We start from the raw sequence: 26,083 nt of genomic DNA on the forward strand, positions 1-26,083 counted from the left end.
AGCCTTACCATTTGGCCAAACAGTGGTTTACCCCCACATGTGAGATATCGGTGTACTCGGGAGAAATTGCCCAACAAATTTTAGGATCCATTTTATCCTGTTGCCCATGTAAAAATGAAAAAATTGAGGCTAAAAGAATTTTTTTGTGAAAAAAAAGTATTTTCATTTTTACGGATCAATTTGTGAAGCACCTGGGGGTTCAAAGTGCTCACTATGCATCTAGATAAGTTCCTTGGGGCGTCTAGTTTCCAAAATGAGGTCACTTGTAGGGGAGCTCCAATTTTTAGGCACACGGGGGCTCTCCAAACGTGACATGGTGTCCGCTAAAGAGTGGAGCCAATTTTTCATTCAAAGTCAAATGGCGCTCCTTCCCTTTCAAGCCCTGCCGTGCGCCCAAACAGTGGTTTACCCCCACATATAAGGTATCAACGTACTCAGGACAAATTGGACAACAACTTTCGTGGTTCAGTTTCTCCTTTTACCATTGGGAAAATAAAAAAATTGTTGCTAAAATATAATTTTTGTGACTAAAAAGTTAAATGTTCATTTTTTCCTTTCATGTTACTTCTGCTGCTGTGAAGTACCTGAAGGGTTAATAAACTTCTTGAATGTGGTTTTGAGTACCTTGAGGGGTGCATTTTTTAGAATGGTGTCACTTTTGGGTATTTTCAGCCATATAGACCCCTCAAACAGACTTCAAATGTGAGGTGGTCCCTAAAAAAAATGGTTTTGTAAATTTCGTTGTAAAAATGAGAAATCGCTGGTCAAATTTTAACCCTTATAACTTCCTTGCAAAAAAAAATTTTGTTTCCAAAATTGTGCTGATGTAAAGTATACATGTGGGAAATGTTATTTATTAACTATTTTGTGTCACATAACTCTCTGGTTTAACAGAATAAAAATTCAAAATGTGAAAATTGGGAAATTTTCAAAATTTTGGCAAAATTTCCGTTTTTATCACAAATAAACACAGAATTTATTGACCTAAATTTACCACTAACATGAAGCCCAATATGTCACGAAAAAACATTCTCAGAACCGCTAGGATCCGTTGAAGCGTTCCTGAGTTATTACCTCATAAAGGGACACTGGTCAGAATTGCAAAAAACGGCAAGGTCTTTAAGGTCAAAATAGGCTGGGTCATGAAGGGGTTAATGTCTGTATGTGTGTCAGTGGCTCCGGTATGTGAGGAAACTGTCACTTCACGTACCGGAGCCACTGACGTGTGAAACCGGCCTAAGGGCAGTCCCACACGTCCAGATAATTCCGGTACCGGAATTATCCGTGTCAATGTGCCCCTGCGTTTCTGTGGCACATCAGTGTGGCACATGTGTGCTGCCCGTGTGCCCGCTGGGTACCACACGAAGCGTGCAGGAGACAGCGCTAAAGTTTAGCGCTGTCCCCTGCATCGTGCTGATACCGCGATTCATATCTTCTGTGCAGCAGCGTTTGCTGCAGAGAAGATATGAATAATCCATTTTTTTGTGGTTTTTCGTGTATAAAATAAAGGTCCATGTCCCCACCCCCTGTGCGCCCACTGCTGTTCTGAAAATACTCACCCGGATCCCTCGTTGGCTGTCGCTGCTTCCTCTCCTGGCCGCACCTTCTACTGTATGCGGTCACGTGGGGCCGCTCATTTACAGTAATGAATATGCGGCTCCACCCCTATGGGAGGTGGAGCCGCATATTCATGACTGTAATCGGCGGCCCCACGTGACCGCATACAGTAGAAGGTGCGGCCAGGAGAGGAAGCAGCGACAGCCAACGATGGATCCGGGTGAGTATTTTCAGAACAGCGGGGGGGCACACAGGGGGTGGGGACATGAACCTTTATTTTATACACGAAAAACCACAAAAAAAATGGATTATTCATATCTTCTCTGCAGCAAACGCTGCTTCACAGAAGATATGAATCGTGGCTTCAGCACCATGTGGGGGGGGACAGCGCTTACTGGAGCGCTGTCTCCTGCACGGCACACGGACTGCACACGGACAACGTCCGTGTGCGGTACGTGTTTTACACAGACCCATTGACTTTAATGGGTCCGTGTAATCCGTGCGCTCCCACGAACACTGACATGTCTCCGTGTTTGGCACACAGAGACACGGTCCGCAAAAAATCAATGACCTCTGCACAGATGCATTGATTTTAATGCGTCTACGTATGTCAGTGGCTCCGTTACGTGAGGAAACTGTCACCTCACGTACCGGAGCCACTGACGTGTGAAACCGGCCTAAGAGAGCATCATGCTGTGTAAAGGGGATCTGTACAGGGGGGAGACTCCGGACATTATCAAATGTTAAGTGGGCACTTATTGTTATAGGGGAACTCAGGTTACTGTGATTATCAAAGGGGCATACAGGGCAAAACCGCTTTCTAGGGGGCAAAATATGGGCACTGGTTTCTAGGGCACTTGCATACAGCATTACTATATTATAGAGAGGTGCTTTAGAATTTAGAAGGCACAGAGAACCACCCAGCAGGTGCAGTATTAGGGTCACATACGGCAGCAGCGGCTCAGTATTGGGGTATCCGTAGGATAAGGAGTTTGTGCAGGTTGGGAATAGATGGTGATGGGTCTGGAATATGAGAAGTGAAATGTGTCTTTGTCGTATTCTCTGCAGCCGAGTCGTGGCTGGAAGAAGTTGTCATGTCAGTCTGGGCCAGATGGAAAAGGTGAGGAAAAATGAACGATTCCGTCATAAAGAATGTCAGCGGTAAGTCATAAACTGTAACTGTGCTGTGATCTCATATGTTCTGTAGGACTGGGATCTACCACTGACCATATGGCGGTAATATCAATATTGGTCTTTACATAGAGATTATTTTCATTTTCATTCAGCGGTCATCTGCTGTGGTTCTCCTCCACTATTTGGGTGTGTCATCGAGTTGTAATCAAGATTACCTGGTTAGGGGCCCACTCAGAAGCTTCACCCCCCCTGAACCAGAACCCTAGCAACGCCTCTGCTGTGTAGGTATATATGTCTGTGTATATATATACAGTTGTGTGAAAAACTGTTTGCACCCTTCCTGATTTCCTATTCTTTTGCATGTTTGTCGCGCTTAAATGTTTCAGATCCCCAAACAAACTTAAATATTAGACAAAGATACACAAGTAAACACAAAATGCATGTTTTAAATGAAGGTATTTATTATTAAGAGAAAAATACATCCAAACCTACAGAGCCCTATGTGAAAAAGTGACTGCCCCCCCCCCCCCCTTAAAACACAAATTAACTGTGGTTTATCACATTTTTGGGATGCTGGGTTAATTTCTCTAGCCACACCAAGGCCTGATTACTGCCACACACACATGTTCTCAATCAAGAAATCATTTAAATAGGACCTGCCTGACAAAGTGAAGTAGATCAAAAGATCCTCAAAAGCTAGACCAAAGAAATTCTGGAACAAATGAGAAGCAAAGTAATTGAGATCTGTCAGTCTGAAAAATGTTATAAAGCCGTTTCTAAAGCTTTTGGGGCTCCAGCAAACCACAGTGAGAGCCTTTATCCACAAATGGTGAAAACATGGAACAGTGGTGAACATTCCCAGGACTGGCCGGCCAATCAAAATTACCCCAAGAGCTCAGTGATGACTCATCCAAGAGGTCACAAAAGACTCCATAAAAACATCCAAAGTACTGCTGGCCTCACTTGCCTCAGTTAAGTTCAGTATTCATGACTCCACCATAATGCCAAGTTCCCACCTTCAGTATTTTTTGTCAGTATTTCACATCAGTATTTGTAAACCAAAATCAGGAGTGGGTGAAAAATGCAGAAGTTGTGCATGTGTTTCTATTATAATTTTCCTCTTATTGGTCCACTTCTGGTTTTGGCTTACAATTACTGATGTAAAATACTGACCAAATACTGAAGGTGGGAATGTGGCCTAAGAAAGAGACTGGGCAAAAAGTGGCCTGCATGGCAGAGTTCCAAGACTAAAACCACTGTTGAGCAAGAAGAACATAAAGGGTCGTTTCAGTTTTGCAGACTTTTGGGAGAATACTCTGTGGACTGACAAGACAAAAGTTGAACATTTAAAAGGTGTGCGTCCTATTACATCTGGGAAAAGGAACATTATACCAACTGTAAAATAAGGCGATGATAGTGTGATGGTATGGGGCAGTTTTGCTGTTTCAGTATTTGGAAAAATTGCTGTGGTAAATGGAACCATGAATTCTGCGGTCTACCAAAAAATCCTGAAGGAGAATGCCCATGACCTCAAGCTGAAGTGCACTTGGGTTATGCAGCAGGACAATGCTCCAAAACACACCAGCAAGTCCATCTCAGAATGGCTTAAGAAAAACAAATTCAGACTTTGGAGTGGCATAGTTTGTGGTGACCTTAATCCAATTGAGGTGCTCTGGCATTACCTTAAAAAGACTGTTCATGTTCAGAATGCTCCAATGTGGCTCAATTAATAGTAATAATACCGTATATACTCGAGTATAAGCCGAGAATTTCAGCCCATTTTTTTAGGCTGAAATTGCCCCTCTCTGCTTATACTCGAGTCATACCCAGGGGTCGGCAGGGGAGGTAGAGCACCAGCTGTGTAATCATACTCACCTGCTCCTGGCGCAGTCCCTTTTTCCCCAGCGCCTGCAGCTTTTTCCTGTAGTGAGCGGTAACATGGTACTGCTCATTACAGTAATGAATATGGACACCACTCCACTCCCATAGGGGTGGAGCCGCATATTCATTACTATAATGAGCGGTACCATGTGATCGCTCAATACAGGAAGAAGCTGCCGGTGCTGGGGAACCAAGGACCCCGCCAGGAGTAGGTGACTATAACGCAGTGTGCGATATTCACCTGCTCCCCATTCCACCACCGCCGCTGTCTTCCCCGTCCTCTGCCCTGACGCTCAGGTCAGAGGGCGCGATGACGCGATTAGTGTGCGCTACGCCCTCTGCCTGAACAGTCAGTGCAGAGAATGGAGAAGAGGCAGCCAGCGGTGGTGGAACGGGGGGAGCAGGTGAATATAGCAAGTGCCAGGGGCCTGAGCGACGAGAGGTGAATGTTATTTATTTATTATTATCGCAGCAACAGCATATGGGGCAAATGTCTACATGGAGCATCTTATGGGGCCATAATCAATGTTTGTGCAGCTTTATATGGGGCAAATGTCTACATGGAGCTTCTTATGGGGCCATAATCTGCTTTTGTGCAGCATTATATGGGGCATATTTTAATATGGAGCATCTTATGGGGCCCATCATAAACTTTATGGAGCATTATATGGGGCCCATCATGAACTGTATGGAGCATTATATGGGGCTCCTGATTCAATATGGATATTCAAAAACACAACCTACTGATGTCTCAATTAATTTTACTTTTATTGGTATCTATTTGTATTTTTCACATTTACCAGTAGCTGCTGCATTTTCCACCCTAGGCTTATACTCGAGTCATTAAGTTTTCCCAGTTTTTTGTGGCAAAATTAGGGGTCTCGGCTTATACTCGAGTATATACGGTAATTGTATTTCTATAGTGCCAACATATTCTGCAGCACTTTGCAGAATTGTTGTAATTCTAAAATGTAAAGATTAGTGGGCCCGCCACTCAAGGGAAAATATATGCAATGCACGCCATGGGCGTGAAGTGCAGTGAACATTCACTTATATAGCGGCACACGTGAGCAGGAAGCCGTCGGCTGCGACTACTGTGCCCTCTAATAAAGAGAAATGCGCAGTGAATATTCATTTCTCTTTAGCAGTGGGCACACGTGATCCTTCCGCAGCTGCTGGCATCGGAAAAAGACGCTGCGAGTGTGCACAGAAACGGTAAGTAGGATAGTTTAATTTTATGTTTTACTGCTTGGGGCAATGCATACCAGGATAGAGATAATGAGCCATGCATACCAGGATAGGGATGAGGGGACCATGCATACCAGAATAGGGATGATGAGCCATGTATACAGGTCCTTCTCAAAAAATTAGCATATAGTGTTAAATTTCATTATTTACCATAATGTAATGATTACAATTAAACTTTCATATATTATAGATTCATTATCCACCAACTGAAATTTGTCACGTCTTTTATTGTTTAAATACTGATGATTTTGGCATACAACTCCTGATAACCCAAAAAACCTGTCTCAATAAATTAGCATATCAAGAAAAGGTTCTCTAAACGACCTATTACCCTAATCTTCTGAATCAACTAATTAACTCTAAACACATGCAAAAGATACCTGAGGCTTTTATAAACTCCCTGCCTGGTTCATTACTCAAAACCCCCATCATGGGTAAGACTAGCGACCTGACAGATGTCAAGAAGGCCATCATTGACACCCTCAAGCAAGAGGGTAAGACCCAGAAAGAAATTTCTCAACAAATAGGCAGTTCCCAGAGTGCTGTATCAAGGCACCTCAATGGTAAGTCTGTTGGAAGGAAACAATGTGGCAGAAAACGCTGTACAACGAGAAGAGGAGACCGGACCCTGAGGAAGATTGTGGAGAAGGACCGATTCCAGACCTTGAGGAACCTGAGGAAGCAGTGGACTGAGTCTGGTGTGGAAACATCCAGAGCCACCGTGCACAGGCGTGTGCAGGAAATGGGCTACAGGTGCCGAAATGGGCTACAGAGAAGCAGCACTGGACTGTTGCTAAGTGGTCCCAAGTACTTTTTTCTGATGAAAGCAAATTTTGCATGTCATTCGGAAATCAAGGTGCCAGAGTCTGGAGGAAGACTGGGGAGAAGGAAATGCCAAAATGCCTGAAGTCCAGTGTCAAGTACCCACAGTCAGTGATGGTGTGGGGTGCCATGTCAGCTGCTGGTGTTGGTCCACTGTGTTTCATCAAGGGCAGGGTCAATGCAGCTAGCTATCAGGAGATTTTGGAGCACTTCATGCTTCCATCGGCTGAAATGCTTTATGGAGATGAAGATTTCATTTTTCAGCACGACCTGGCACCTGCTCACAGTGCCAAAACCACTGGTAAATGGTTTACTGACCATGGTATTACTGTGCTCAATTGGCCTGCCAACTCTCCTGACCTGAACCCCATAGAGAATCTGTGGGATATTGTGAAGAGAAAGTTGAGAGATGCAAGACCCAACACTCTGGATGAGCTTAAGGCCGCTATTGAAGCATCCTGGGCCTCCATAACATCTCAGCAGTGTCACAGGCTGATTGCCTCCATGCCACGCCGCATTGAAGCAGTCATTTCTGCCAAAGGATTCCCGACCAAGTATTGAGTGCATAACTGAACATTATTATTTGATGGTTTTTTTGTTTGTTATTAAAAAACACTTTTATTTGATTGGATGGGTGAAATATGCTAATTTATTGAGACAGGTTTTTTGGGTTATCAGGAGTTGTATGCCAAAATCATCAGTATTAAAACAATAAAAGATGTGACAAATTTCAGTTGGTGGATAATGAATCTATAATATCTGAAAGTTTAATTGTAATCATTACATTATGGTAAATAATGAAATTTAACACTATATGCTAATTTTTTGAGAAGGACCTGTACAAGGATAGGGATGAGGAGCCATACAGACCAGGATAGGGACGAGGAGCCATACAGACCAGGATAGGGACAAGGAGCCATGCATATCAGGATAGGGACGAGGAGGCCATGTATACCAGGATAGGGATGAGTAGCCATGCATACAAGGATAGGGCTGAGGAGGCCATGTATACCAGGATAGGGATGAGTAGCCGTGCATACAAGGATAGGGATGAGGAGGCCATGCACACCAGGATAGGGATGAGTAGGCCGTGCATACCAGGATAAGGAAGAGGAGGCACGCATAAGAAGATAGAGATGAGTAGCCATTAATAAAAGGATAGGGATCTGGGGCCATGCATACCAGGATGGGGATGAGGAGGCCATGCATACCAGGTTGAGGATGAGAAGGCCATGCATACCAGGATAGGGATAAGGGAGGGGGCCATGCATACCAGGATAAGAACGAAGAGGCATGTGTAAGAGGATAGGGATGAGTAGCTGTATTGCCAAGTTTCTAATACTAAGGTTCGGATACGGCTTTAAAGAAGGCTACTACTTGCGATATAACACAATTTTATTTCAAAGTACAAAATTAAAGAAATGGTATAATTGAATAGTATGATTGCGTACACCTTTGTATATTTTAAGATACAAAGTACATACAGTATAAGGATTAAATTCATATAATGATTAAGAACATATAAGGATTAAATGCATATAATGATTAAGAACATATAAGGATTAAATACATATAATGATTAAGTACATATACTCACATCATCCGTCACCAAGGAGCTTTTAAACATCATCCGTCTGGAAAATCAGAGAAGCAACACAGAGAACCCCTGGAAAATTCACAACACTGCACGGGCGTCCCCACTTATGCAGGTATCAAACACTGTACACATGTAAGTACAGGGACACCAGTTTATGCTTCTGTCTTAGTAATTTTTCTCTGGCCTTATATAGTGATTTGCACTATGTTTCATTTGGTTTCACCCTGCCCTTCAAGTGGCCAGCTTTCAAGATAGGATGAGACCAAGATATCAGTCATACATCAGACAATGGGCCATAAACCCATAGATACATAAAAGCCCACAAGGGTTAGATAAACCCACCACAGACAGAGGTTAAATAAACCTTACTGTTTTACAATAACAAACAAACTTCAAACTGTTTGTAAACTCGAAGGTCTTCAGACAATAAATAAACAGCTCTCAAGATTGTGTTACAATGAGCATTGCCTGTCTGTAAATGTATAGCAAGAAATGCTTCTCTGTAATGGTCTGAATGCATTCAATATATTTCAAAATCGACTCAAAATAGCCATTTTTATATTCACATTACAGTAGCCATGCATAGGGATCAGGGGGCCATGCAGGAATGAGGGATAGGGCCATGCATACCAAGAAGAGGATGAGGGGACAATGCGCACCAGGATAGGGATGAGGGGACAATGCATACCCGGCTTATACTCGAGTCAATACGGTTTCCCAGTTTTTTTATGGTAAAGTTGGGTGCCTTGGCTTATACTCGAGTGTATATATAGTATACATTTGTATATACCCACTATATATTATATGTGTATATTCATAGTCTGTTTAATAACGATTGAAAAAAAACAAGCACATCCTAAGCTTGTTTCCTTATTTGGTCTTGTTCTAAATATATGCACAATTTCCATAATACAACGTTGATTTTAAAATTGATTTTTTTTTCTTTTCCTAGAGTTGATGTTTTTGGAGACAAGTGCGCTTACAGGCGAAAATGTGGAGGAAGCATTTGTTCAATGTGCTAGGAAAATATTAAACAAGATTGAATCAGGTGAACTGTGGGAATGGAATATAAGCATTTTATATATTTTTATTTTATATTTTTCATGGCAATGTCCTGTTAGTGTTTATGTATATTTATTTTCCCCTGCTTATTGAAAGTTTGATAGTTGGTACCTCTATATTGAGTTCTTCGAAATCTATTTATATTGCGATTTGAGTTGTAGGATGACTATTTTAACCACTTAACGACCGCCGGTACGCATAGAAACGGCAGCCGCTAAGAGGCTTTATTCCCTCATCGCCATTTTAAAACAGTGCAGGAATAAGCCTATAGTGCCCCGCAGAGTCCGAAAATCTCCGGGTCTCCGCTACCGCCAGGGATAGCCGAGACCCTTTAGAATATTACAAGGGCCGGATTTTCCACTCCCCGATAACGTGATTGGAGTTATTCAATGAACAAGCGTGTTCTCGCTATTAAAATAATTTCTCTCTCTTCTGACATTATATGCATGTCAGAGGAAAAAGAAATGCTGATCTTAAACCCCCCACCCGATACCTACGCCTTCCTTTAGAACATCCTACTTTCCCCTGGCCATTTGCCTCCCCATCTTGAAAAAAAGGGGGGGGGGAGCATGCGCAGTGATCTGCTAGCCAGCACCCGGAAACAGCAGGTATTTTTACTGTGTGTTCCCTTTGGTCATATTTATTTCTTTTATTTTATAATTTTCTTTTCTTTCATTTTTTGTTGTTAGGGTTGGGTTTTTTCAAAAGTAACAAAAAATGATGATATAACAACTAGTATTAAGCGCAAGTGCTCGCTTCTCGAGTTTGCCTCAGGGTGCTTGGGTATGCACCGAGTATCACGAGTGCTCGAGTGACATGCTTGAGTCTCCGCCTCACATGTTTTGTGGCTGTTTGAAAGCCAAAAAAAAACATGCGGGGATTGCTTGCCATACACTGGCAATGCCCATAATGCTTTATTTATTTTTGGGGGGGTAGTTTAACAGCCACGAAACATGCAGGATAGGGAATTTGACATGTCACTCATGCACCCGCACTGGTCGGTGCATACCCGAGTACCCGATGTAAATTCGATTAGCGAGCACTTGCGCTCAACACTAATGATGACATATTCAGTGTCATGACGTTTTTGCATAATACCTTTCGGTTCAAAATTCTTGAGGGGGATAATTTCCAAAATGGGGTCAGTTGTCAGGGCTTCCTTCTGTTTGGGCACCTTAGGGGCTTTTCAAATGTGACATGTTGCCTGCAATCTAGTTCAACCAATTTGTGTTCCAAAATTCAAATATTGCTCTTTCTGCTCCAAGTCCTGCCGTTTGTGCAAACAGAATTTTTTGACTACATTTGGGGTATCGCTGCACTCATAAAAAAGTGGGTAACAAATTGTTGTGGGGTCCACTTTTTGGTGTTACCTCTTGCAAAAGTGAGAACTTTGGGGCTAAAGCAACATTTTTAACCCCTTCAAGACTTTGCCCTTTTCCGTTTTTGAGTTCTCGTTTTTCGCTCCACTCCTTCCCAGAGCCATAACTTTTTTTATTTTTCCGTCAATATGGCCATGTGAGGGCTTGTTTTTTGCGGGACAAGTTGCACTTTTGAACGACATCATTGGCTTTACCATGTCGTGTACTAGAAAACAGGAGAAAAATTCCAAGTGCGTTGAAATTGCAAAAAAAGTGCAATCCTACACTTGTTTTTTGTTTGGCTTTTTTGCTAGGTTCACTAAATGGTAAATCGGACCTGCCATTTTCATTCTCCAGGTCATTACGAGTTCATAGACACCAAATGTCTAGGTTTCGTTTTATCGAAGTGGTAAAAAAAAAATTCCAAACTTTACTTAAAAAAAATAAAAATGCGCAATTTTCCATTACCCGTAGCGTCTCCATTTTTCGTGATCTGGGGTCAGGTGAGGGCTTATTTTTTGCGTGCCGAGCTGACGTTTTTAATGATACCATTTTGGTGCAGATACGTACTTTTGATCTACCTCTGGTTGCTATGGCGATGCATCGCTGACCCCCGATCATGTGACAGGGGTCGGTGATGCGCTCATTTCCGGCCCGATGGCCGGAAGCGCCGGTTAAATGCCGCTGTCAAACGCTAACTAGTTAATAGTGGCGGGTGGATCGCGATTCCACCCATCGCTATTGCGGGCACATGTCAGCTGTTCAAAACAACTGGCATGTTCCAGCTTTGATGCGGGCCCACCGCCTCAACCCGCATCAAAGCGGGGGGTACGGACCTCCGCAGTAATAGTACGGCGGAGGTCGGGAAGGGGTAAAACTTCTTTATTTATTTTTTTATCCCATTTCATTAAGATAACGGTTTTAAAGTATTTGAGGTTGAAGTGGACTTTGAGGGGTGTGTATTTATCTCACTCTCCCAGTAGGCCATGCCGCACGCAAACCAGAACGGTAAAATCTGCACTATAATATGTCACTTCTTCCCTTTCGATTTTTGCACTGTTCCTCAAAAGTCATTTCTAATTACGGTACATAGAGGGTGCTGGTGTCCTCATGAGAAATTGCTTAACAAAAGGAGAGGTCCATTTTTTCCTATTAGCCCTTTTCAAAATTAAAAATCTAGGGCTAAAACAACATTTTAGCGGTAAAAATGTAATGTCTTTCTTTGCCGCCCAATGGAATAAATTTCTGTGAGGCACATGGGGTGTCAACATGCTCATTTCACCCCTATATGAATTAATTGAGAGGTTTAGTTTATAAAATGACATAATTTATGGGGGGTTTCTGCTGTTCTGGCACCTCAGGGGTTTTGCCAATGTGACATGGCACCCGCAAACCATTCCAACAAAATCTGAACTCCAATATGGAGCTTCTTCTGTCCTGAGATGTGCACTGGCCCTCTAAAGTAGTTTTTGACCACATATGGAGTATCGGTGTACTCGGTGAAAATAAAAAAAAATTGAAGGCAAAAGCAACGTTTTTTATGGAGAAATTTATTTTGTCATTTTCCCAGTCCAACGCTATAAACTTCTCTGAAGTACCTGTAGGTTTAAAGTGCGAACCACACCGCTAGATACATTCCTTGAGGGGTCTAGTTTCCAAAATGAGGTCACTTGTGGGGAGTTTCCACTATTTAGGCTCATCAGGGCCTTTCTAAATGTGACATGGCTTCTGCTCTGATTCCAGCATTTGTGCATTCTAAAAGTCAAAAGGTGTTCCTTCCCTTCCGAACCCTGCTATGTGCCCAAAAAAGTAAAATGTTCATTTATTTTTCACTTCCACATTGAGAGGTGCAGTTTTTAGAATGGTGTTACTTTGGGTTATTTTTCTGTCATATAATCCCCCAAGACACTTCAAATGTGTCTAAGAAAAATAAAAATAAATGGTTTTGTAAATTTTGTTGGGAAAAGTTAAGAAAATGCTGATCAACTTTGAACCGTTCTAAGTTCCTAACAAAAAAAATTATTTAAAAAATGATACAGATGTAAAGTAGACATGTGGGAAATGTTATTTACAGTTATATGAAAAAGTTTGGGCACCCCTAAAAATCTTAAGCTGAATGTTTTATAAAAATTTTTTTTTTTGCAACAGCTATTTCAGTTTCATATATCTAATACCTGTTGGACACAGTAATGATTCTGCCTTGAAATGAGGTTTATTGTACTAACAGAAAATGTGCAATCTGCATTCAAACAAAATTTGACAGGTGCATAAGTATGGGCACCCCACCAGAAAAGAGACATTAATATTTAGTAGATCCTCCTTTTGCAAAAATAACAGCCTCTAGTCGCTTCCTGTAGCTTTTAATGAGATCCTGGATGAAGGTATTTTTGACCATTCCTCTTTACAAAACAATTCCGGTTCATTTAAGTTTGATGGTCATTGGGCATGGACAGCCCTCTTCAAATGATTCCACAAATGTTCAATGATATTCAGGTCTGGGGACTGGGATGGCCATTCCAGAACAGTGTAATTGTTCCTCTGCATGAATGCCTGAGTAGATTTGGAGCGGTGTTTTGGATCATTGTCTTGCTGAAAGATCCATCCCCTGCGTAACTTCAACTTTGTCACTGATTCATGAACATTATTGTCAAGAATCTGCTGATACTGAGAGGATTCCATGCGTCCCTCAACTTTAACAAGATTCCCGGTGCCGGCATTGGCCACACAGCCCCAAAGCATGATGGAACCTCCACCAAATTTTACTGTGGGTAGCAAGTGTTTTTCTTGGAATGCTGCGTTTTTTGGCCGCCATACAGAACGCCTTTTTGTATGACCAAACAACTCAATCTTGGTTTCATTAGTCCACAGGACCTTCTTCCAAAAAGAAATTGGCTTCTCCAAATGTGCTTTTGCATACCTCAGCCGACTCTGTTTGTGGTGTGCTTGCAGAAATAGCTTCTTTCCCATCCCATACAGCTTCTCCTTGTGCAAAGTACGTTGTATAGTTGACCGATGCTCAGTGACACCATCTGCAGCAAGTTGATGCTGCAGCTCTCTGGAGGTGGTCTGAGGATTGTCCTTGACTGATCTCACCATTCTTCTTCTCTGCCTTTCTGGTGTTTTTCTTGGCCTGCCACTTCTGGCCTTAACAAGAACTGTACCTGTGTTCTTCCATTTCCTTACTATGTTCCTCACAGTGGAAATTGAGAGGTTAAATCTCTGAGACAGCTTTTTGTATCCTTCCCCTGAACAACTATGTTGAATAATCTTTGTTTTCAGATCATTAGACAGTTGATTTGAGGAGCCCATGATGCCACTCTTCAGAGGAGATTCAAACAGGAGAACAACTTGCAAGTGGCCACTTTAAGTAGCTTTTCTCATGATTGCATACACCTGGCTATGAAGTTCAAAGCTTAATGAGGTTAGAAAACAAAAAAAAGTGCTTTAGTAAGTCAGTAAAAAGTAGGTAGGAGTATTTAAAACAAGAAAATGATAAGGGTGCCCATACTTATGCACCTGTCAAATTTTGTTTGAATGCAGATTGCACATTTTCTGTTCGTATAATAAACCTCATTTCAAGGCAGAAACAATACTGTGTCCAACAGTTATTAGATATATGAAACTGAAATAGCTGTTGCAACAAAAAAAAACAATTTTTATAAAACATTAAGCTTAAGACTAATAGGGGTGCCCAAACTTTTTCATATAACTGTATTAACTATTTTGTGTGGTATAACTAGCAGGGCTGTGGAATTGGTAAGCCAAACCTCCGAATTCCGACTCCGAATCCCTCATACATGGCTCATGTTTAAGTGATACATTTACTGTAGTAAAATGGTAACATCAGGCTTTTAATCGCCATTATGATACAATAATCAAGCTATTTACATAGAACATAAAATATATTTATTGGAACACAACTTTAGAACGCAAAAAAAAGTTACAAAAATTGTAAATATGCAATAGACTATGCTGTAAGTGGGGGGGGAAAAAATGTTTTCACCAGAAACGTTACTGAATAACATATGTGCAGTTTATGAATTTATTCTGAGAAATAGTATCGCCTCCATCAGATCCTCCTTCATAGATTACCTCAAATCTGATCTAATTATTCCTTACTAGATGGCAGCCCGATTCTAAAGAATCGGGAGTCTAGAATCCATATATACTTTATTTATTCAAATGTAAGAATAATACAATTAATAAATAATAGTAAGAAAGAACAAAAATAATAGGCAGTATATGGAGAAAACACCAAACAAAAGTTCAAAATTGGTGTGAAAATGTCACTGAACCACTTCACAACTAAATATATATAGTTTTGGTAAATGGTATTATCATTTTTTTGACGAAATTCGGCAGGAGCTTGAAGAGCAATGTCACTGGGCCCGCCTCCACGCAGTAGAAACTTGCTGTGAGGTAAAAATTCAAAAATCACACCAAAATGGCGGGCGGAGTGTGTCACAGTACGGCACGTTTCTGATTGGTCGCTCGCAGCAGGCGGCAACCAATCAGACACTGGACACTGTTGACGTCACTTATCTCCGGACATTATCTCCGGACATTATCTCCGGACATTAGCTCCGGACATTAGCTCCGGACAGGAAGTTGGCACAAATTGCAGGAAGTAGTATTCTAGGCAATTATATATTAGATTAGTGCTCCTCAGATCTGCAGAGGAGGAGCATTACTACAGAGCATGTACATAAAGTTCAGAACAGATTAATCTCAACTAAAAGCCGAGATCCTTAGATGCGAAGCAGAACAGACATTTATAGAACATTTCATAACTTTCCCAATATACTGCACATCCTACACTGAACTACTGAACCCAATTTACTATATATTTTCGGAGTCCGTCTATTTTATACAGACTCCACGAAATTTTACTATTCTGACCACTGTCCCTTTATGAGGTAATAACTCTGGAACGCTTCAACGGATCCCGCTGATTCTGAGACTGTTTTTGTGACATATTGTACTTCATGATAGTGGTAAAATTTCTTTGATATGTATTGTGTTAAATCAGAGATATGTCACACAAAATACTTAATAAGTAACATTTCCCACATGTCCTACTTTACATCAGCACAATTTTGGAAACAAAATTTGTTTTTTGTTGCGAAGTTATAAAGGTTAAAATTTGACAAGCGATTTCTCATTTTTACAACACAATGTTTTTTTTTTTTAGGGAGCACATCACATATGAAGTCACGTTGATATGATAGAAGATACCCAAACGTGACACCATTTTAAAAACTGCACCCCTCAAGGTGCTTAAAGGGACTCTGTCACCCCCTCCAGCCGTTAGAAACTAAAAGAGCCACCTTGTGCAGCAGTAATGCAATAAAACGCTTTATTTCTGCTTTGATTGCACCAATAACTAAAAGAGCCACCTTGTCAGAATGCAGCATTACTGCTGCACAAGGTGGCTCTTTTAGTTTCTAACGGCTGGAGGGGGTGACAGTCCCTTTAAAACCACATTCAAGAAGTTCATTAACCCTTCAGGTGCTTCACAGGAATTTTTGGAATGTGAGGGAAAAAAATGAGCATTTTTTTTTTATTTTGACAAGGGTAACAGGAAAAAATGGACCCCAAAATTTGTTGTGCAATTTCTCTTGAGCATGCCGATACCCCATATGGGGAGAAAGCGCACAACAGAGCTCGGAAGGGAAGGAGCGCCATTTGACTTTTTGAATGCAAAATTTGCTAGAACAGTTGGCGGATACCATGTCTTGTTTGGAGAGCTTCTGATGTGCCTAAACAGTGAAAATCTCCCACAAGTGACACCCTTTTGGAAAACTGGAACCCTCAGGGATCTGATCTACCTGTGTAGTGACCACATTGATCCCTTAGGTACTTCACTGAAGTTTATAACGTTGAGCCGTAAAAATAAAAAAAAATCTAGTTTTCCCCACAAATGTCTTTAGCACAAAATATTGCATTTTCATAAGGGTAACAGGAGAAATTGCACCATACAATTTGTTGTGCAATTTCTCCTGAGTACGCCCATACCCCATATGTAGGGGAATACTACTTTTGAGCCACAGTGCAAAGTGAAGAGGCACCATATTGGAGTTCAGATTTTGCTGGAATGGTTTGAGGGTGCCATGTCGCATTGGCAGAGCCCCTGAGGTACCAAAACAGAAACCTCCTATATGTGAGCTCAATTTACAAACTACACTCCCCAATGAATTCATCTAGGGGTGCAGTGAACATATTGACACCACATGTGCCTCAGAGTTTTATACCACTGAGTGGTGAAGAAAGAATAAATTACATTTTTACCATTAAAAGTTGTTTTAGCCCCAAGTTTTTAATTTTTCTAAGGGCTAATAGGAAAAATGGACCTCAGTTTGTTGTAAAAAAAATTCCTGAGTGTTCCAATACCCTACATGTAATCGGGAAATATTTTTCAGGCACAGTGCAAAACTCAGAAGGAAAAGCATGCCAGATCTTACTGTTATGCATTGCATTTTCCATGACCCATTGGGAGAGCCCATGAGGTGCAAGAACAGCAAACCCCCCCCCCCTGCCCCATGAGTGACCCCATTTTACAAACTACATCTCTCAATGAATTTTTCTAGGGGTGCATAGATCATATTGACACCATGGGTGTGTCACAGAATTTTAACCATTGGGCAGTGAAGACAAAATAACTACATTTTTACCACCAAAATTTTGTTTTGTTCCACAATTTCTACTGAATTTGGCAATACCTCATGTAGCTGTACAGTACTACTTAGCCATACGGAGAGACTCGGGAGGAATGGGGAGCTATTTGCCTCCTGGAGTGTAGATTTTCCTAGAAAAGTTTGCGGACTCCATATACAGAGCCCCTAATTGCTAGAAGAGCAGAATCCCACTCAAGTGATCCCATTTGGGAAACTATACCTTCTGGGAATTTACCTATAGGTGTAATGACTATTTTGACTCCATGGGTATTTTCCACAAACAAGCAGCAATGAATATTGCCGAATGAAAATTGCAAGCTGACGTTGTAGTGACCAGTACACTGTAGTGACCAGTACACTGCAGTCACCAGTACGTTATGCCCAACCTGTGCTTCTGGAGGCGTGCACCCGTAATTTAGGCTGGCTCTCATCGCTTCAGAAGTGCCAAATGTGGACACCATATGTGGTTTAGGTACACTGTGAGGCTCAGAAGGGAGGGGGGATTTGGGAGCGGAGAATTTGCTGAATTTCTTTTGGTGGGTGAGGAGCCATTTCACTTTTCCAGAGCCTTTGTGCTACCAGTAACATAGAAGCCCCCTATATATCCGTTAACAGATGACAGACCTGAGTGACTGCTTGCTTTTTTTGTGGATTGAGTTGAAGCTTTTATTGGGAACATTTTACATAACGTTTGGGATCACATTTATCCAGCGCTCTACGTTGACCACTTACTTTGCGGTTTCCATCTAAATCTCCAAGTGATGTGATTTGGATGCAACCCCCGAGGGATCCATTCACTCTAATGAGGCAGCAGAGTTACTCTGGACTCCGTCTGTCCTCTATTCAGCAGTGTCCTTCTTTTCAGAAGTGCACAAAACTGTGGCCAACGGCACTTTTATGCAATCCTAAAAAGATGGACACCGCTGGATCTCAGGTCCTTTGGAGTCCACAGTGCCTCTATCTGCCTCATTATAGGGAATCTCCCACCAGACGTTCCGTCTGAATCACGTATTTCAGAGATTTACACGGAATCCGTTTTGCAGAGTGCAGAATAACTGTGCACTGAGCCTTACAGCGATCTTTTGGAGGCAGAATGAAAAAAATCAACAGCATGTGAAGAATTGTTTTTATTTATTTTTTTAAGCCGTTTCTTGTGCTGTATAAGTGATTAGGCGACTTTATCCTTCCGGTCGGTGCGATTTCAGCAATACCAGATTTATATTGGATTTTTGTGTTTGGCAGCTGTCACACACTAAAAGACGCTTTCTATTGCAAAAAATCGTTTTTGCATCACCACATTTTGAGAGCTATACATTTTCCATGTTTTGGCCCACAGAGTCATGTAAAGTCTTGATTTTTGGTGGACAAGTTGATGTTTTTATTGGTACCATATTCGGGCACATTCCTTGTTGGGTAAAGGGAATGGGGAATCAGACTGCCCTGCTCGCCTGTCATAATGATGAACCAGAGGAGTCAAAGTGGATGCAATAGAGAAATAGACTTTATTTCTACGCGTTTCGTGGTGATCACACCACCTCCTCAGGACAGTCTATACACATAGTCTGATATTTATAGCGAAAGAGGCCCATGAAAACACCTCCTTTCAAAAAAAAAAAACACACACACCCAATGGGCAGCAAATCAGACAGAAACACATGTATACATCATAAAATACACACAAAACAATCATAAATCATAATGTAGTATCACTATAAAAAATTGTTCATATATTTATATATAAAAAACATAAAAAAATATTTTTAAAAAACCATAATTATAAAAAGGTAGTTAAATTGGTAAATACATTTTGCAAGCTGGAAGAGTGCTTGAACCAAGATCCTGCTGCTGTTTTAAACCATTGAGCTGCGAGTGGATTTGATTTCATCTCATTATTTGGTGGTAGTTACAGAAGATATTGGTATAGTACATAAAAGAAGCTCGATTTAGACTCATTTAGAGAGAGGAATGTTCAAGTGTTAGGAGGAATATGTGTGAAATTCTGATGGTGATCCCTTTACACATCACATAGCAATAGATGGATAAAAAAAAAAAAACAGAGAACCAAAAGCAGAAAAAACACAATGAAGGGATGAATCCACTTCATAAGAAGAGCAGATGTTTATCAGACCTGTAACATTCATCATCACAAAATATAAAGAAAACGGAGGTACACTGTGAGGCTCAGAAGGGAGGGGGGATTTGGGAGCGGAAATTTTTTTTTGGTGGGTGAGGGCCATTTCACTTTTCCAGAGCCTTTGTGCCACCAGTAACGTAGAAGCCCCCTATATATCCATTAACAGATGACAGACCTGAGTGACTGCTTGCTTTTTTTGTGGATTGAGTTGAAGCACCATAGATATAGCTCAATTAAACCAATCAGTTGTTTCGTTAAGTCCATGGGGATTTATAGTATTCAGTTTGTGAATTCAGAAGATCCCTTTCCTGTTAAGGGTCTGGACTCCTTTGGGGGTATCATGGGGGACATGGTCAATAGGGATCACCCTAAAGGAGATCCTTTTGTGGGATTTATCGCATAATGCCTGGAAAGGCCATGCTGTAGAAATCCTTCTTTTATACTATACCTGTGCGAGTTTATTCTTTTATGTAGCTGTTGCATTGTCCTACCCATATATAATTTCTTACATACGCATATAATGATATAAATAACAAAACTGGATTGGCAAGTCAAATGATATTTAATTTGAAACTCATCTGAATTTCCACTGTCTGATGAAAAAGTTTTCGTATTATGAATGATGCTGGAGCAACATAGGCATCTCGAGATGACACATGTATAGGACCCTTGTCTGAGCTGTTTTGTTTTTGTTTGTTTTTTTATTTTTTTTTACAGAGGAATTAGAATCCTCTTTTTTCTTAAACCAGCTTGGGACCAACATGTTTTTTATTGTCGGGGCCCCTCGAAATGTTATCAGGGGATTATTTTTGAAGAAGTTTCCCCAATACAGCATCATTAAGAAGTATGCCACAATGTTTTCTCAGAAGCAGGCGAATTCTCCTGTTCTGGGCTGAAAAACATGTCTGGCACATGACATTTTTTGATTGCTCTCTATTCCGATTTTTGTGAGGCCGAACGAATAAAAACCAGCAATTCAGGAATTTCTTTTGGTGGGGGGGGTTATGCCATTCCATGTGTGGTAGAATTAATAAGGAAGTTTTATTTTTCCAGTAAGTACAATTACAGCAATACCTCATTTATATTGGTTTTTTTTTTATGTTTTGGCGCTTTTATACAATAAAAACTATTTTATGGTAAAAATTATTATTTTTGCATCACTTTATTCTGAGAGCTATAACTTCTATATTTTTTCACTGATGGAGCTGTATGGTGGCTTGTTTTTCGCCGGACAAGATGACGTTTTCAGCGGTACCATGTTTATTTATGGCTGTCTTTTTTTATCGCATTTTGTTAAGTGGTATGATGATAAAGCATTGTTTTTTGCCTTGTTTTTTAATTTTTTTACGGTGTTCACTAAAGGGGGTTAACTAGTGGGTTAGTTTTATAGGCAGGTTGTTGCGGACGCAGCGATACCAAATATGTGTACTTTTATTTATTTTCATTTTTTCATTCAAATATTTATTTAGCGATGCAATATCTTTTGATATTGTACTTGTTATATTTATTTTTTGTTTTTCTTGTCAGTTTCACCTGTTTTTTTCCCACGAGTTCATTATAGACCTTATAGGCTTCATTTCAACATTAAAATATAGCATCCTGTAATCACATTATTATTGGCTACTGCTTTCTGAACTGCATACATAGCGCTCACTCGGTACTGTGTATGCAGCGCTCAGGAAGTCAGAGATTGTAATAAACTGTCTCTCCTTGAATGGAGAGTTGGCTGTATCTGATTACAAATTTGCAACATTTTTGTGCAATGCGGAGTTGTGCAAAATGTTGTGACTTTTGGAGTTTTCACGCGAGTTTGAATTGGCTCTGCTCTAATGGGTGGAGTTAGGGAGGAGCCATGGTGTTTCACACCCATCCAGTGCGTTAAAAGTCCTCACATTTTGTACTTCAGAGTCTGGCATAGCATTTCTGGCGCAACGCATGATGGCGCACACCACTCGAGATGCTCCAAACTCATTAAGGTGCATCGTACTCCAGCAAGATTGTCAGTGTGCCATTTGTCAGTCTTAATGAATCTCCCACGAAGAGTTTAAATATAGTTTGTGTTTGGGCATAGCAACCACTGAGAATTTTCTTCAGTTTCTTTTATCACCTGACTCCACTCAAAATGTTGCTTTAAAATTACAACTTCACTTTTTTCATAGCATTCTAGTAGGACGAGAAATAAATTTGGTCTTTATTTTGCTCTGACTTATTCAATTGTGTGACTGGCATTTTAGAATTTTTAGATTTGTGATCTTTTCCTATCAGGTGAACTTGATCCAGAAAGAATGGGGTCAGGTATTCAGTATGGGGATGCTGCTTTACGACAGCTGAGATCACCACGCCGCTCACAGACCCAAAGTGCTCAGGAATGTGGCTGCTAGAATCTATTCAAGGTAAATACAAGTGGTTAAATAATTTCATAACTTCAAGGTGGGTTGACCTGGACAATTTGTGACCCGTGGGAAATATCCGGCTCTTTGGACCAGGAGAGCCAAAGGGCTGGAAATTAAAGGCAACGAAGTACAGTGCTGGCAGCTTTGCGGTGGGCACCTTACCTGTGTAGACCTGACCTTTCAATGCAGGTTAGGTGTACACACAACATTAAAGATTGAAGGTGAAGGCTGAAGGTATGTGAGCAACAGAAGAAAGCTAAAATGGGAGCAAGACAAAGAGCTGAAGGAGAAAGAGGATTGTGACAGGAACAAACCTAGAAAAAAGGACCGTGATGGAGCCCGAGATCAAGGCAAGGATAAGAAATCAAAGTAAGGCTATGTTCACAAATTGTTTTTCCCACAGGCAAAACCTGCTCTCTTGGCAGTAAAAAACTTGCTTCAAAAAAGCATGTTTTGCTTCGTTTTTTGGTGTTTTTGTCATTGTTCATTTGTCTCTTGTGCATGCTGATAGTTTAGTGCATAAAAAAAATCTGGTTCCACTTCATCAAGTTGTAGCATCAAAAACACAGCAAAAACTGATACATGCGTTTTTTTTGCACCACCCATTGTTTTCAATGGTTAAAAACTGCTGAAAGTGACAATGCTGCATTTTGCAGAAACTAAGGTTTTGCACAAATTACTGAGGACAAAAAAAAAGTGTGTGCATGAGATTTCTGAAATCTCAGACTTTGCTGGTACTGTAAAACGCAGCTGAAAATTTTCATAAAAAAACGCAACGTGTGAACATAGCCTAAGAATCATTGCCGAACAACTGACATCTATGCTAATTATACTCAGTTTGATCTACTGCTGTTTATTAAATTTATAAAAATATGGAAATCATACGGGTTCAATTTGTTGGTACTGATAAAAATACATGTTACGATAAGCTCTATTGTAATACACAGTAGCAGCTAATTGACATACTTAATTCTGCTTAATATTTGATAAAAAATATTATTAGTAGTAAACATATTTCAATTAGCAATAATAATATTAACATTGAGCAGAATTATATTCAGCCTATTGGTTCGGCTCTCCACAACAGTCATAGTCTCTCACATGGTCCATCAGGAATGTGAATTGCCCACCCCTGTTCCAGAGTGAGAAATGAAGTGAATAAGGAGCAGTTAGGGAAGAGTTTGGATTTATGTGTGTCGTAATTCCAAGAACAACTACCGGTGTTAACTTCATGGCTACCACTATTCCTATAGTTTAGAGGGAGCTGCTACTTAACTAACTTTGCTGAACAGTGTTGTAAGAAATCGTAGGAAAAATAGCAGCCATATTTGCAATACAATGTCCAGACACAAATGCACAACAGGATGCAGCAGGTCCTCCATGATAAAGGCGGGGGTAGCAGAGGTGCAAAATACTGAAAACAACCACTTACTAATCCATACAACATCTGTGAGGCGTCTGCCTAGTATTCTAATGCATAGATCTGCATAGGGCATCATTCACACCATTGAATGAGATGCACCTCTATCCATATAGCAGGCTATTACTGACGCCCCTACCATTACATCAGGCAGGCTGCCAATACCAACTGTGCACCCACAGGCCAGACACCCCACATTACCCAGACATCACTGAACAGTGTTATAAGTAATCGTTAATTACGTGGCTGGATGTTGTGCAATGTACCATTGACACCCTGGTTATTTTTTTGGCTGTGAAAAAGAATGGAAATGCCATATATTATGAGATTACTGTAGCACCATTTTGCAAATAATCTTTCATACAGAGAAGTATTTTTACCTGCTGACATAATTATGCATTTTGTTATTAATACAGCCCTCTGCAGTCTTTTTTTTTACCTTTTATTTGAGCTTTTCTGAATGTTAGATTGTAAGCTTTTGTGATGCACCTTGTTGCTCATATGTTTTTTTTCTTTGTTTTTAGGTGTATATATCAATCTAGGACCTAAATAAAGATACTTTCTGCCATTCTCCCTACTGCTCTTTCTGCAGAACAAGGACGGACTTTTTGCAGAGCAGCACAAGAGTAGCAAAGTGGTGTGGTGAACACTAATGCACAGCGGACTGCAAAGACTGTGTCTGAAATCAGTTACTGGATAATACTATTTACTTTATGTATTGTATCTATACACTTTTTTATTGTATATTGCCCTCTCTGCACATGACTGGTTGTATTCTGCGTTCCCTTTAGAAGTTCAGTTTGAGCATGGCTTGTTAAATATTTTCTTTTCCCCTTTGCTCATAATTGGTGTAGAAACACAAAAATGTATTCGCTTTTTAGCTGTGTAAAATAGAATCCCAAATCCTGTTTTATCTACTGACTTCCATAGGCATATGAAGGACCCCTCCTAAGGCCTTGTGTGGGCAGCCGTGGTGATTTATGTGCATCATTTGCCAACACAGCATTGGTAAAGTAGGATAACCTTCCATCCGCATCCTCGTCTTTGCCAACTCCAGTATACAATGCTGCCCTTCTCTTGTGAAGTGACAGATGATATACATTACACCTCCTACGCACACTTTTTTTCTTATTTAAACGTTTGTCACAATTGTATTTCCCAAGCCCTTTTTTTTTTCTTATTTTGCAACATGCACTTTTTCTGTCATTCTAGAAGACCTATGGAAAATTCGTCATAAGCCATCAGAGCATGCTACATTTTGAAAAAATGCCACTAACCCTAAAAACGCAATCATATCAATATGTTTGTATGTATTGCATTTCATATTGCGCTATAGACTTTAATTGTAACATTTGACCATAGCATAAAAAAAATGAAAAACACTTCTGGGTAGAATCTGTAAATGCAGTCTCCACTGTTTATGGTAAAGGATCTAATCAGTTTAATATGTTTTGGAGAATTGACTATTTCACAGTATTATTTCTGAAATGTACCTCCACATTTCCATCATTTACATGGGAAGCGGCGAGGTGCTGCATATGTGAACATGACAGCGATAGGGTTTTGCACAAAAACTGCAATATTTTAAACTCTACTAAATATCTGCTTTGTCTACTGTTACATATTCTGGATCATTTTTGCTTTACTAGGTTTTAGAGCAGGTGCAGACATCAGGGGCCCCTGTGCAAGGGTTGTATATGGGCCCTTTGCCTTCCAGTAGTTCATAATTACCACTTTGTGTCTGTAACGGAAGGTGATGGATGCTTTAGATGTGGAAATTCGCACCCTTACCACCTGGGCCCCCGTCTGATTGCATAGGTTGCACCAATGGTATGTCGGCCCCTGCTTTAGAATGCTAAGACTTTATTTGTGCTAGATGTATGAAAAAGTAGTTTGCCTTACTCTTGTGGTGACATACCGCCTAACTGGTAATACTTGCTTGTCCGTGCTAGTTAGAAAGCATTACTGTATTATGAAGCACACACTTGGTTTCAACAGCATGTATAAATAAACATCAATGTCCCCTGAAAATCTTTGGGGCTTATATTCTAAAACTGTGTCCTGTCAGTTATCACTAGTTGATGTATTGGTAATTGAACTATTGCGGTGCTCCTCAAGGTGATGATGTAGACCGAGATATTTAGTGCTGTAGTGAAGGAAACCCTTCTGCATGGGGCACTATTAGGCTGCATGCACAGGTTTTTTTTATGTGTCTTTTGGATTGGGTCCGCTCCAAAATACGCCTGAGAAATTGTTCAAACACTCGATTCATCCTAATCTTTTCTATTGGCAAACCACTGTTCTATTCATTTGTTCAGTCACTTGAGAATTTTTCTTCTGCTTCAGGTTTGGAAAAAGTGCGTGTCCCTTATTTGCAGCATCTCCTGATGGAATGTGCTCCAAACTAGGCACTGTCTAATCAAAAAAACCTTCAAAACGCTTGAACAACTCTTCACAAAAGCTTCAGGAACAGAAAGCTTCTCCACAAACTCTCCAACAGAGGAGCATCTCCTGAAGGGGTTTCCATTGAGAAATGTAGTGTTTTTACCTTCTCAAAACAAATTGGTGTGCACATACCCTTACAGTGCATTCACACAGTCATTGTGGCGCTTTTGGAAAATTACTACAGATAGAAGACGCGTGTGTGTAGCTAATCTCTTAGCAAGAAGTCCCCGGAAAGTCCCACTGTTAAACAAAATGACATGTATTGAAGCGGATACAATTTGCCAAAGAACAAATGAACTGGCCTAAAGAGAAACGGAGAAACATTTTGTGGACTGATGAAAGTAAAATTGTTCTTTTT

General features: G+C 40.6%; 1 protein-coding gene across 2 annotated transcripts in view; it reads left to right on the top strand.

Moving 5' to 3' along the window:
• The window catches only part of RAB4A (RAB4A, member RAS oncogene family), a 124,082-nt gene extending 98,748 nt beyond the window's left edge, over positions 1-25,334 (top strand). For both annotated transcript variants that reach the window (XM_069769494.1, XM_069769495.1), the window contains 3 exons: positions 9,192-9,287; positions 21,733-21,860; positions 23,805-25,334. In XM_069769494.1, the coding sequence (XP_069625595.1) occupies positions 9,192-9,287; positions 21,733-21,848 (212 nt within the window). In that variant the 3' untranslated portion in view covers positions 21,849-21,860; positions 23,805-25,334. The remainder of the gene's footprint in view (positions 1-9,191; positions 9,288-21,732; positions 21,861-23,804) is intronic.
• Positions 25,335-26,083: the final 749 nt, after the last annotated feature.

This window comes from Ranitomeya imitator, chromosome 5 (genome assembly GCF_032444005.1).
Source record: "Ranitomeya imitator isolate aRanImi1 chromosome 5, aRanImi1.pri, whole genome shotgun sequence".
Taxonomy (NCBI): Eukaryota; Metazoa; Chordata; class Amphibia; order Anura; family Dendrobatidae; genus Ranitomeya; species Ranitomeya imitator.